Genomic DNA, 13,200 nt, shown 5'->3' with positions numbered 1-13,200 from the left:
GACATACCCTTGGAGTCATGACAGCGAAGGCTGTGTTTGGGAGGGATCTTCCATGCAAGAGTTTCTCAAAGAACTCAAATTTGAAATTGCGGAACTATTAACTATGGTTTGTAACCTGTCCTTTAAATCAGCTACTGTACCCAATGACTGGAAGATAGATAATGTAACGCAAATATTTAAGAAGGGCTCTAGTGGTGACCCAGCAATTACAGACCGGTAAGTCTAACGTCAGTACCAGGCAAATTAGTTGAAACAATAGTAAAGAATAAAATTGTCAGGCACATAGAAGAACACAAATTGTTGTGCAAAAGTCAACACGGTTTCTGTAAAGGGAGATCATGTCTTACTAATCTATTAGAGTTCTTTGAGGGGGTCAACAACATGTGGACAAAGGGGTTCCAGTGGACATAGCGTACTTAGATTTCCAGAAAGCCTTTGGCAAGGTCCCTCACCAAAGGCTCTTATGTAAATTAAGTTGTCATGGGATAAGAGGGAAGATCGTTTCATGGACTGAGAACTGGTTAAAAGACAGGGAACAAAGGTAAGAATAAATGGTAAGTTTTCAGAATGGAGAGGGGTAACTAGTGGTGTTCCCCAAGGGTCGGTCCTAGAACCAATCCTATTCAACCTATTCATAAATGATCTGGCATAAACAGCGAGGTGGCAAAGTTTGCAGATGATACTAAATTGCTCAAGACAGTTAAGACCAAAGCAGACTGTGAAGAACTTCAAAAAGATCTCACAAAACTAAGTGATTGGGCAACAAAATGGCAAATGAAGTTTAATGTGGATAAATATAAAGTAATGCACACTGGAAAAAATAATCCCAATTATACATACAATATGATAGGGGCTAATTTAGCTACAACTAATCAGGAGAAAGATTTTGGAGTCATCGTGGATAGTTCTCTGAAGATGTCCATGCAGTGTGCAGCAGCAGTCAAAAAAGCAAACAGGATGTTAGGAATCATTAAAAAGGGGATAGAGAATAAAACGGAGAATATCTTATTGCCCTTATATAAATCCATGGTAAGCCCACATCTTGAATACTGCATACAGATGTGGTCCCATCATCTCAAAAAAGATATACTGGCATTAGAAAAGGTTCAGAAAAGGGCAACTAAAATGATTAGGGGTTTGGAATGGGTCCCATATGAGGAGAGATTAAAGAGGCTAGGACTTTTCATCTTGGAAAAGACGAGACTAAGGGGGGATATGATAGAAGTATATAAAATCATGAGTGGTGTGGAGAAAGTGAATAAGGAAAAGTTATTTACTTGTTCCCATAAGAACTAGGGGCCACCAAATGAAATTAATGGGTAGCAGGTTTAAAACAAATAAAAGGAAGTTCTTCACTCAGCGCACAGTCAACCTGTGGAACTCCTTGCCTGAGGAGGTTGTGAAGGCTAGGACTATAACAGGGTTTAAGAGAGAACTGGATAAATTCATGGAGGTTAAGTCCATTAATGGCTATTAGCCAGGATGGGTAAGGAATTGTGTCCCTAGCCTCTGTTTGTCAGAGGATGGTGATGGATGGCAGGAGAGAGATCACTAGATCATTACCTGTTAGGTTCACTCCCTCTAGGGCACCTGGCATTGGCCACTGTCGGTGTACAGGATACTGGGCTGGATGGACCTTTGGTCTGACCCAGTATGGCCATTCTTATGTTCTTAAGACATCCATTGTCACAGGGAAGGAATAAGCTGCCGATTATTCGAAATAAGAGTCTTCATATACAGGGACAGCCATATTTGAACTTGAGGCACAAAGACTCCTTTAACCAACACCTCAAAGTAAATAACTCATATGTGAAAAAATATGACATAACCTGACATACAAACACAACGGGGAAGTCCTCTTTTATTGTATGGTTACAAACACATAGTCACATTTTTATTCTGTTAATATATTTGGATTTACCAAAGCAGTCAAATAAAGGACATTTTAGCATAAGCTAACTTAAAAATACTACCTTTTTGCTTTATCCTTGTCATCTTCTTCCACCAGACCATCAAAAATACTACCATCATCTCTATAAGAGAAAACACAGACCAACATTAGAGCACAACAGTCTGTCACAGACTGCTAACATTATGAGAAGGAATACGCAAAATGGCAAGCAAAGGAAGCTTATCATTCAATAGTTCAACTAACCCAAGATATGGGAGCACTGTTTTATTGTGATCTAAGTTTTATAAAGCCAAACAGCTTCCATGAATCCACCTACTTTATAAGTTGTTGCCTATAGATAGTTTAGTAAAACCCTGTATTTTGAAAGGGCTGACATTTCTAAGATATAGCTCAAGTTATTTTCAGAATATTTAAGTTTTTAATGAGATACCTCACAAACAATCCTCTCTGCATACTTAGCTTACACCACCCTGTGTTAGTTTTAAATCTTTTTGAACAGTACCTTTGCTACGTCCTTCCAAACAAAGGAGAGGACAGAATCACTTTGCTATAAGATCTTTGTTGTTTGTTTGCAAGCCCTTAATTTTAATTATAGGGTTATTTATAGTAAAAAAAAAAATGCATCCTTCATATATGGTAATAAATTATTAAGCTTAGAAGGGAGAGGAATGTGCTATATTTCATCCTATTATGTTATTTTACAAATACACAATTTAAAATGAGCTATAAAGAATATTCCGAATATCACTCTAAAACATTACACAATGCCTCATTTCGACTATAGCAATTCCTTTTACAGTGTTCCTAAATCAGTCTCTAAACATCAGACAACAGAATATACTCTTTCACTTAAATAGGACCATATTGCACTTTATTCTCCGCATCACTTCTTTTGTATTTATTTTGAAATGCGAATCAATCCAACTCCTGGTTTTCAAAACCACCGCATATTAGACTTTCTCCATCTAACCTCTCTAACCTAGTCTACTAATTTCCATGTCTACTTAGTACAGTCCTCCAATTTTTGCCTCCCCATAACTTTTCAGAGTTGGGAAAGTTAATCTGTGACTCTTTCTTCCTTCCTTCGAGGTACGAAAACACTTTCCCTCTAAATCTTACCTTGCACTCATCTCTCTCTCTAATTTGTGATTCTCATACTGAAAAGTAATTGTGATACTGTGAATAGTAGATGCTAGTAAACAAACTGTTATTCACCTTCTCATAACTGTTGTTCTTCGAGATGTGTTGCAGATGTCCATTACACTAGAAGGTGTGTGCATATCCTGTGCACCCAATACTGGAGAATTTTCCTTAGCAGTACCCGTAGAGGCGGCTCTGCCCATACCTCAGCTCCTCATGTTCGGAGGAGAGGGTATAAAGAGCAGAACTGCCCTGAACTCCTTCAGTTTTTTTGCACTGGAAACGAATGGCAGACTACGATACATTGGAAGAGGTGGGTGGGTTGTGTAATGGACATATGCAACACATCTCAAAGAAGAACAGTTATGAGAAGGTGAATAATTTTTTTTCTTTTTTGAGGTCTTGCATATATCCATTACGCAGTAGGTGACTCCCACGCTGTGACTCCAAGGTGGTAGGGTTCCGAGGCTCTCTGGAAGAGGGACTGTAATATTATCTTCCTACATTGGCATCTTCCCTTGATGTCTCAACCAGCGCGGAAAGTCTGGTGAATGTATGTATGGAAGATCACATCGCTGATCTTCAGATAGTCATAACATGGACATATGCCACAAAAGCTGCAGAGGCTGAATGTGCTCTGATTGAGTATGCTGTCACCTCCTCAGAGGCTTTACACATTTGGCAGCATAACAGAGTGATGCTGCTAGTGATCCACTTTGAAAGTCATTGTAATTGGTTAACCTCTCTATGCTCCACAGAACAAACAGCTGTGAAGAAACCCAAGAGAGCTTTGCCCTATTCAGGTAAAAAGCCAAAGCTCGATGCACATCCAGAGCAAGCAGTCTTTGTTCATCCTTGTGGCTTTGGAAAGAAAACTGCTAAGTATAGTCTGATTCAGGTGAAATGTGATACTACCTTTGAGAGAAATTTAGGGTGCAATCTAAGGTGAACCTTGTCTTCATAGAAAATGGAATAAGATAGATCAGTGCCAAGTGCATTTACCTCTTGCACTCTATCAGTCAAGGTGATGATCATAAGAAGGCTACCTTCGCTGAGATGCAGATGCGGGCAGGGAGCTAAAGATTCAAAAGGAGGATCCATAAAGGAGGAGATAACACTAAATTCAAATCCCGAATTGGCGCTGCATCCCAGATAGGTGGGCACAATTAATCTAGACCTTTCAGGAACCTGGTCATGATAGGATTAATAAAAACAGCTGTACCATTAATTTGAGAGTGAAACACTGAGACAGTGGCTAGATGCACCCTAATGGAGCTGACAGCTAGACCCAACTGCTTAAGATGCAAGAAGTAGAACAGAATTGTCTGAATATTAGACTGAGTCAGGAACACATTATAGGAGGTTGCCCAGATGGAGAAGCACTTCCCACTGACTCAGGTAAGCAGTTATTGTAGAAGGTTTTCTGCTATTAAGGAGGACATTCTGAACTGTCACTGAGTAGTGTACTCCTGTGCATTTGACCACTGATGAACGACTGCTGTGAGACGCAACACTCAAGGATTTGGGTGCAACACCTACCCATAGTTCTGCTTAGTGGCAACAACAAGTGACCTCAAGTACACAGTTTGCATAAATCACAATACCATGGCTGCCTTAGCCAGGCTGGAGCTATAATGATCATTCTGCCTCGACTTGTTTCAGCTTGAGAATGAACCTGGGAATCAGGGGCTCTGGTATATACACACACCAGGTCCTTATCCTATCGAAACAGGAAAACATCTGAGATTGACCCAGCTCTGTGACCCGCTCTGGAACAAAACCAGGGACACTTCCTGTTTTGCCAAGTCGCAAACAGATCTACCATCAGAAAACCCCCTATGCCAAACACCAAAGCTAGAATGGCTGTGTTGCGAGACCATTCATTGTCTAAATTGAAGGATCTGCTCAGGTGATCCACCAGGCCATTTTGAATACCTGGCAAGTGAGAGATCCTGAGAGCGACTCAACTCCATATGCATAAATTCCGCAGCTCAACCGCCTCCTGATAGAAGTGGTCTGACTTGGCACCCCCTTGTTTGTCCACATAAAACACTACTGTGGTGCTCTCGGTGACCCCTTGGACTGCTTCGTGGCCTGTGGATGTCTGGATGAGGAGACCAAGGAAGTAAGAGGCAGAGGTCTCCCTCTCTGAAAACTTTGTTTTCTTTTGGAATGGTCAGCATGATGGAAGGAATATTGCTGTCTAGGCTGGAATTGAAGATGGTATTTTGTCCTCTTCATAGCTGGAGTGTAGAGGCCCAAAGGCTTTAAAACTGCTCTACGGTTCTTAGAGTGTGTAAAGCCTCATCTGATGTGGATGAGAACAAAGCACAGCCCTGAAAGAGAAGGGCCTCATTTGTCTGTTGTATGTCTGCAGGAACCCCTGAGGTCTGGAGCCAGGTACAAGGGTGCATAGTCATTCCCATAGCCCTGGCAGCAGAATCCACATCCAAGGAACCCTGCAGAGCTGATTGAGAGACCAGACGACCCACCACAAAACTGCTCAAACCTCTAGGATGAAACCTGGCATTTACATTCCATTAATTTTGCCACAGGTGAAATGAAGGAAGGAGTTTTCCACAGTATCTTAAATAGCCTGAATAATTGCATCATTTGTAGGCAGGGCTACCTTTCCTGTCATAGCCAGATGCACAGGGTCAATCAGTTGGTGGGTATTCTCCTTCACAAGCTCCACTTGTATACCAAGAGCTGGCATTCTCCTTTAAGGTACACCTTAAAGGTAATCTGGGACCAGGGAGGACACCTCCAGTATCAGGGCTTCATCAGGTGATGAAGATGATGCATGAAGGGGAGGCAAGGGAACATGCTCCTGCCAATGGTCCTGCAGTATTGGATTAGGCTATGGGTCTGAAGCGGGTTGAGGTAAATCCTGTAACTGCGAGTCCGCAGGCTGATGGGTACCAACCGTCACAGGCCTCTTAGTACCATCAGAAAGATTCTTTCCTAAGGGATCTGCTTCTGCGAGGTAGTTACAATGTTGATCTAGATACTGGGGAGCATCCAATAAGGTCAAGTAGGAGGCTGGTACAGTAATGGGTTCCAGCTGTGTCTGGCCCAACCATCTCAATTCCTGGCTCTACTCTTCTCAAAACAGTTAACAAGAGAAAAGGACCAGGACACCGCTCTGGACTTTTGGTAGTATGAGACTCAAAATCCCACCTTGAAGTCTGATGAAGAATCAGAGTATTCCAAGAGCCATGGTGGTGCTGTACTGGGTTTGATCCTCAGCAACAGTTATCTGGACCTATGCCAGGAATGTGACACTGAAGGAAACATAGAGGGCTTCCTAGTTGATGGTACCATGTCACAGGGTGGAGCTGGTACCAGAATGGATGAGGCCAAAGACAGTGGTACTGGACCCTTAAATGATGGACCAACAACAGAGTGCCCCAGAGCTGACAGTCTCAGAACCTGCACCGGTACTGACTGAGGATCTCTGCCCTGAACCAATGGCAACAGTGGTACTGATAGGCATAGCACATCTCTCACCACCAAACAGGCCTCTGGCGTTGTCTGCACTAGCATGGGCTGTTGCCCCATCATGATCAGAGATGTCACTCTACCTTTGGTACTGGAGTGACCTTCTGTGAAGCAAGCCTGTATCGTGGATTCCAAGGTCCAATGCCTCTTTCTTGTGTTTCTTTCACCACCATTGCTCCAACGTCTTCGACCTCAAAGACAAGAGTCCCAGTGACAGGAATCTCCTGTGGCTCCTATTCCCAGGTAACCTAAAGGAGCACTCCCAAGAAGGAGTCGTTAAAAAGCTTCCCTTGGACAACCAAGGGGGTTCAGACACTGGCCTAAAGGCAGCCTCTATAAGGATATAACGAAGGTGTCCTTCTCTCAGCTTCTTTGCCCTGGTCTTTAAACTACTGCAAATGGAGCACCCATCTCTCTTTTGTGGCCATCACCCAAACGCTTGAGGCAGCACAAATAAGGTTCACTGACAGAAATGCATTTTTGGCAACAAAACAAGACTTGAAACCAAGGGATCTTAGCAAGACCCTGAGGTCCGCCTGACTGGAAATTTTTTTTTTTTTTTTTTTTACACTAAAACCAGAAATTTTAAAATTAGAAAAGAAAAAAAAAAACGGAGTGATGAAAAAGTACCACTAGGTAAGAAGACAAAGTACCACTAGGTAAGCAGCAAGAAGTTTGTTCATGAGGAACACAGAACCCTCTGACCACCAACAGTAAGAAGGAACTGAAGGAGAGGTGGAGTAGCTTTACCCTTTATATACCCTCCGTTCAAAGCACAAGGAGCTGGGATGCCCCTACAGGTACCACTAAGGAAAACTCTCTGGCACTGGTGCATGGGATGCACACACCCCTACAGTGTAATGGATATATGCAAGCACTAGAACTGTATTGTTTGTTACTACTGTATTTTACAGTACCCATAGTTGACAAAAGGAGGAAGGATGTAATGTTATGAAAAGTGTTCAATTACTCTTTCCTTTTCCTTAATAAGCCAGTGCAGGAGAGTCCTGTGGCAGAATTTTCAAAAGTGCCTAAGTCCCATTTTCAAAAGTGACTTTTAAAAGCCCAAGTTTCACTGAAAGTCAATGAAACCTAGTTTCTTAAGGGCCCAAGTCACTTTTGAGACTTGGGAAGCTGTCATTTTGGCACTTTTGAAAATTCTACCCCTAGTTTCTGGATAGATGAATTGATTATAAAAAATTGTGTTCTATACACTAGTGGCAAACTTTTTTCATTTTCTAAAAACTTCAAAACTTTAATGTAAAGCATTTTATAACAAAAAGGGGACCACAGATTGCTATGAAAGAACTTTGACCCCAGCTCTTGGATTCAAGTAATTCTGAAACAAGTCCCGAGATCAGTTCTTTCAAGAGCAAAATCCTAAGAACACAACAAATTTCAAAATGCAATTCCAATTAGGCAGCTGCTGCTCCAAATATAAAACATATTTAAATAATGTAATTTTAAACAAAAACACATACTGCATCATGTGATGGCTACATAGCTATGTATTCATAACTAAAGTGTAGTTAACAGATCCTAACTTTGCCAAAAATCAAAACCTCATTACGCTTAAGTCTGACGAGTCCTTCTACTCTTAAATAAGAATACATTATCAAAATGTTTTCCTACAAATCACTTAAAACAAAATCATCTAATAACATACCTGTCTGTAATGGAGCTCATTTTATGGGTCCTTATGGTAAAGAACATAACATGTCACACTTTAGTCTTGTGGTAGACATTTGTACGTCTGCCTGGGTGAGAACAGAAATAAATGGAAACGTAACTTTTGTAGAACATGTTTTTCCCCTCATAGAAAGTATGAAGCTCCTGCTTGCCCCAAAAGGAGTAAGTGCTTCTAACCTTTATTTTCCCTCCACCTCTTCTCTTTATGTCAGTTTTGTATCCCAGATAGCTGAACCTAACCATCTTATTTCACCAGACACAGAGGTTAAGAGGCCATCACTTCTCTATATGCCATGATGAATCAATTTGGGTTAAGCCAGTTTCAACTTTCATTTACCTCTGTATTCAGCAACAGCTTTTTATTCTTTATATAGCCCCATATTTCAAAGAATGTGAATAAATTTGAGGGCATGTGACAAAGTGAACTGTCACAAGGGGAGAAGAAAAAAATAATCCCAAGCAACTGACTCCAATCCTTTCAGAAGCTGCTGGGAGTGGGAGTGGTCTGGGGGCCATACAAGCCAAATCCTGTTCATTCCAGAAAAAGGAGGAGGGGAGAGAACACCCAAGAGGAAAGGGATGCTGAAGGACTGCCAAGGGGAAAACAGTTCCCGAAAGGGGCAGGAGAAAAACTGAAACTGTTTTAGTGACACTGATGGATGATCTCATCCTATCAAAAGGCATTCATTCTTATCCTCCTGGACCTTTCTGCAGTGTTTGACAGTGCTGACCATGAGATATTGCTGTCTTGCCTGAGAAGTGTAGTAGGAGTCCAGGGTAATGCGCTAAAATGGTCTGAGTTCTTCCTGGAAGGATGCACCCAAAGAGTAGTGATGGGAAACCACCTCCACCACTAGTCCCTTCACTTGTGGAGTTCCACAAGGATCAATTCCCTATACAGTCCTTTTCAATATTCATTTGCAACAATTAGGAGAACTGGTCAGGCAACATGGACTCAGATCCCATCAATACAAAACTGACACACATCTCTACCTATCCTTCACCACATACGACCACACCAAGATGGCCCAGTGCTTGGATGAGATCAGCTCATGGATGAAAAACAGATGGCTGAGCAAAACAGAGATGATGCTGGTAGGTAAAGCAAAGTACTTTGAAGAGTTTGCAGCCACCGTGCAGTCTCCCCTTTGGTTGAGGATTCCCATCTACAATTGGTCAATTCAGTCCGTATTCTAGGATTACTCTTGGATTCCTCGCTGACACTGAGCTCTCACATAGCAATAGACACGTGTAATACTTTCTGCCATCTGGTTTGCTAGGAGACTGTGTCCCATCCTGGTGGATGAAGACCTGGCCTTAGTTATTTATGCCTTCATCACTATCAGCTGGACTACAACAATGCAATATAACAGGGCACAAAATCTTCAACACTTAGGAAACTCCAAAGTACAAAAGGCTGCAGTGCGTCTCCTCAGCAAGACAGGTCACATGAGCACATCACACCGATCCTCCACTCTCTACACTGGTGTCCTAATTTCAGATCAAGTTCAAGGTCTCAGTCCTTAACTTCAAAGCATCCACGCTTCAGCTCAAGATATCTAAAACACAGTCTCTAAAGCTCCAGGGCGATGACCATGGTTGATAAACATCCCTTCTCTGGCACAAGGGAACTCTCCACAATAAGAGTACACTTCATCTGTGCATGAGAAAGAACCTTCTCTGGGTGTGGTTCGAGACTGTGGAATGAACTCCTCTAGGAACTAACCATGACAAACCTCACCAATTTTCTCTCCACATGCAATGCCAATTTCTTTGACCTTGTTTTCTCTAAAACAAACACATAGCAACAGACATATTTATTTAACAAATTAAAAAAATCCTACCAAAATAATACACTCCATTACACACGCTTCTCCCTCTGGGGAGAGGATGAGAGAAAAAACAAATGTGAGAGATGCATAGTCTCATTGCTTAATGCACTACTGGAAGGTGCTCAGATACTACAGTGATCAGCATGGCGTAAAAACATATACAGAACAGAACAGAGACACAATCACCTTTGGAAAAATGGTGCTGAATTGGGGGAGAATTTGGCACCAACTGGTGCCTGCCCCAACTGAAAACCTTGAACTTGCCTGAGGTAAGAGAACTTATGGCGAAGTGAGTCTAAGCAGTGGTTCTTAACCTGGGGTGCATGCACCCTGGGGGTACGAGATGCCCTTTCTGGGGGTGCGAGACATGCCAGATTTTTTTAGAAGGTAAATCACTGAAAACACAAATTAAGCATAGGCACGTAAGTACAACTACTTTGTTTCATCAAACCTATGTATTTATTAACATTATACATTTAACGATTACTATAATATACAAGCAAAAAATATATCTAGATTTAAAGAACTGACCTACTTCAACGATTTTTGATAAGGGGTGTGAGAACATATTTTGAGAACCAAAGGGGTGCAGACTGCAGTAAAGGTTAAGAACCACTGGTCTAAATATTTTGGGTGCAGATGATTAAGGCTACAATTTTGTCACACAAATTTTTAGTCCATTTTGTGTCAGAGATGTGGGGGGCGGGGGGGGGGGAACATAGCCACAGAAAGCTCATGGCCCACAGAAGGGCATGGAGAGCAAGCCTGCCTCAATGAGGAAGGGCTGGAAAGTGAATCTACCCCAGCAAGGAGGGGAGGCATGGGTGTTGGGGGGAAACTGGAAAGTGAGCCCATCCTTCACCGGCGGCTCCAGTCCTGCAAGTCTGAGCTTGGCTCCCCACACCAAGCATTGTGACCCAATGCACTAGGGAATGGGGCCACTCAGGTTTGATGCATTCTCCCTCCGTCTCAATCTACAGAGGGACAGACATGCCAAAACCGAGTGGCATTGCGACCCTGTATACTAGGTTGCAACACCAAATAAATTTGGCTCATCTGCCCTTCCATCATGCTACAAAGGGGCTGATGCACCAAACCTAAGTGGTGCTGCAATCACATGGGCCAGGTTCCAAAGCCAATCAAATCTGGCCTCTCTGCCCCTCCATCATGCCACAGAGGGGTAAATGCACCAAAACTTAAGTGGTATTGCAACCCCATGCTCTAGCTGGCCACACCAGTCAAATTTGGCCTCTCTGCTCCTCTGTCATGCCGTAGATGAGTGGACATGCCAAACCTGAGTGCTACTCTGACCACATAGGCCAGCTCACTATGCCAATTGAATTTGGTCCATCTGCCCCTCCATCTCCATCTATGGAGAAGCAGATGCACTAAACCTGAGTGATGGTGCAAACATGTGACCAGAGCAGGGATCCTGACCCACAAGAACCAGCACTGATGGGGGTCACAGACTTAAATAAAATTCATAATTTACCTTGAAAACTGTGGCCTCCATGCTAAAATCATAGCCTTAATGATTCACAGATTCTCAGGTCAGAAGGACCATTGTAATCATCTAGTTTGACCTCCTGTATAACACAAGCCACAGAACTTCCCCAAAATAATTCCTGGAGCAGATCTTTTAGAAAAACATCCAATCTTTATTTAAAAATAGTCAGTGATGGACCCTTGGTAAATTGCCCAAATGGTTAATTACTCTCACTGTTAAAAACGAATGCCTTATGAATTTGTCTAGCTTCAACTTTCAGCCATCACATCGTGTTATACCTTTCTCTTGCTCCCCATATATGTACTTATAGACTGTAATCAAGCCATCCCTTAACATTCTCTTCATTAAACTAAATAGATTGAACTCCTTGAGTCTATCATGATGAGGCAGGAGTGGTCAAACTTAGGGACCCTCCGAGGCGCATACAACAATCTTCAGAAGTTTGAAAGCCACGCCCCGGCAGCTGTGCCCCACAGGGCTGAAGCTCCAAGACCCGCCCCCCCTCCACCACTGGGCAGAAACCAGAGGCGATGCATGGGGGGCACGTGAGGTCACATCCCCTCCCGATTTTTACATTATTATTATAAACTGGTTGATATTATTCTGTCTCCCTACATGTCGTTCACATCTGATGCAAGCTACTTCCAGTGTTTAATGACATGAGATAAATGTAGTGTTCAAAGAGACAGAACTAATATCCTTAGGCCTTCACTTGACAAAAGCTGGAAAATTGTAAATATATTTTCCTTTAGCTTGTCCACTGCATGTGCTAGTAACAATCGCAAAATTAGTCTTCAAAACAAATCTGGTATTCAACATTTACTATATGCATCAAAGATCTATTAATTTTTAGAATATCAAATTACATAACATTCCATTAATTTTCAAAAGAAACAAATGCGAGAATAGCAAAGCACAAAAGGACTTCACCTGGAACAAGACTGACCTTTTCAATAAACAGAATCAGAAGTCAGAATCACTATTTCCATAACAGCAAAGTACATTCAATATTGTTAGACTACCAATTTCACCTTACTGAGTGTGCCCAGATTTTATGTCAAAATTAGCAGCATAAGTACGGTACCGAAATTCCAAGTACCCAAAAGCCACAGAAAAAACAATAGACATTTGCTTCTCTCTTTAAGGCCTGCTCCCTCTAAGTCCAGTTTTGCAAGGTGCTGAGCACCCTCAATTCTTATTGAATTGTATGGGTCTGAACCAAAGCCCATTGAAATCAATGAAGAGACTCCCATTGACTTTAATGGGCTTTAGATCAAGCCCTGTGGGGACTGAGGGCTCTATACCTTTTTGGAACCAAGTCCATTAACTTCCTTGACAATAGGAAGAGATCCCTAATGTAGTTAATAAGAAATCACAGGATCCAAATTACAACACTGTAGCTCATAATTACAGCAACACTTTCTTTACCTCTTCTACTTTTTGGGACGTTAAACCGTGATATTTAGGATAAACACTGATCCTTCAGATGAATGTGGGTTTAAATATATCCTCTTCTACAGAGGGGCATCAAACTCTGCACTGTAAAGAATCAAAAAGGAAAAAAGTTAGAATAACTGGAAATGACTGGAATTCTGCAGGTCACTAGTATTCAAATGCAA

The 13,200-nt window shown here is 42.0% G+C and overlaps 1 protein-coding gene across 7 annotated transcripts in view; it reads right to left on the bottom strand.

The window, feature by feature from the left end:
• CLOCK (clock circadian regulator) overlaps window positions 1-13,200 on the bottom strand; it is a 90,047-nt gene that overhangs the window by 40,439 nt on the left and 36,408 nt on the right. For 6 of the 7 annotated variants that reach the window (XM_074951382.1, XM_074951384.1, XM_074951386.1 and 3 more), the window contains 3 exons: window positions 13,010-13,120; window positions 8,220-8,310; window positions 1,974-2,033 (listed from right to left, as the gene is read on the bottom strand). In XM_074951382.1, coding sequence (XP_074807483.1) covers window positions 1,974-2,033; window positions 8,220-8,266 — 107 coding nt within the window. In that variant the 5' untranslated portion in view covers window positions 8,267-8,310; window positions 13,010-13,120. The remainder of the gene's footprint in view (window positions 1-1,973; window positions 2,034-8,219; window positions 8,311-13,009; window positions 13,121-13,200) is intronic. The other variant, XM_074951387.1, reaches the window with a different exon arrangement.

The sequence above is a fragment of the Natator depressus genome, chromosome 4, assembly GCF_965152275.1.
Source record: "Natator depressus isolate rNatDep1 chromosome 4, rNatDep2.hap1, whole genome shotgun sequence".
NCBI classification, from domain to species: domain Eukaryota; kingdom Metazoa; phylum Chordata; order Testudines; family Cheloniidae; genus Natator; species Natator depressus.
Note: the sequence above shows the minus strand (reverse complement) of the source record. Positions and strands in the feature narration are given on the sequence as shown.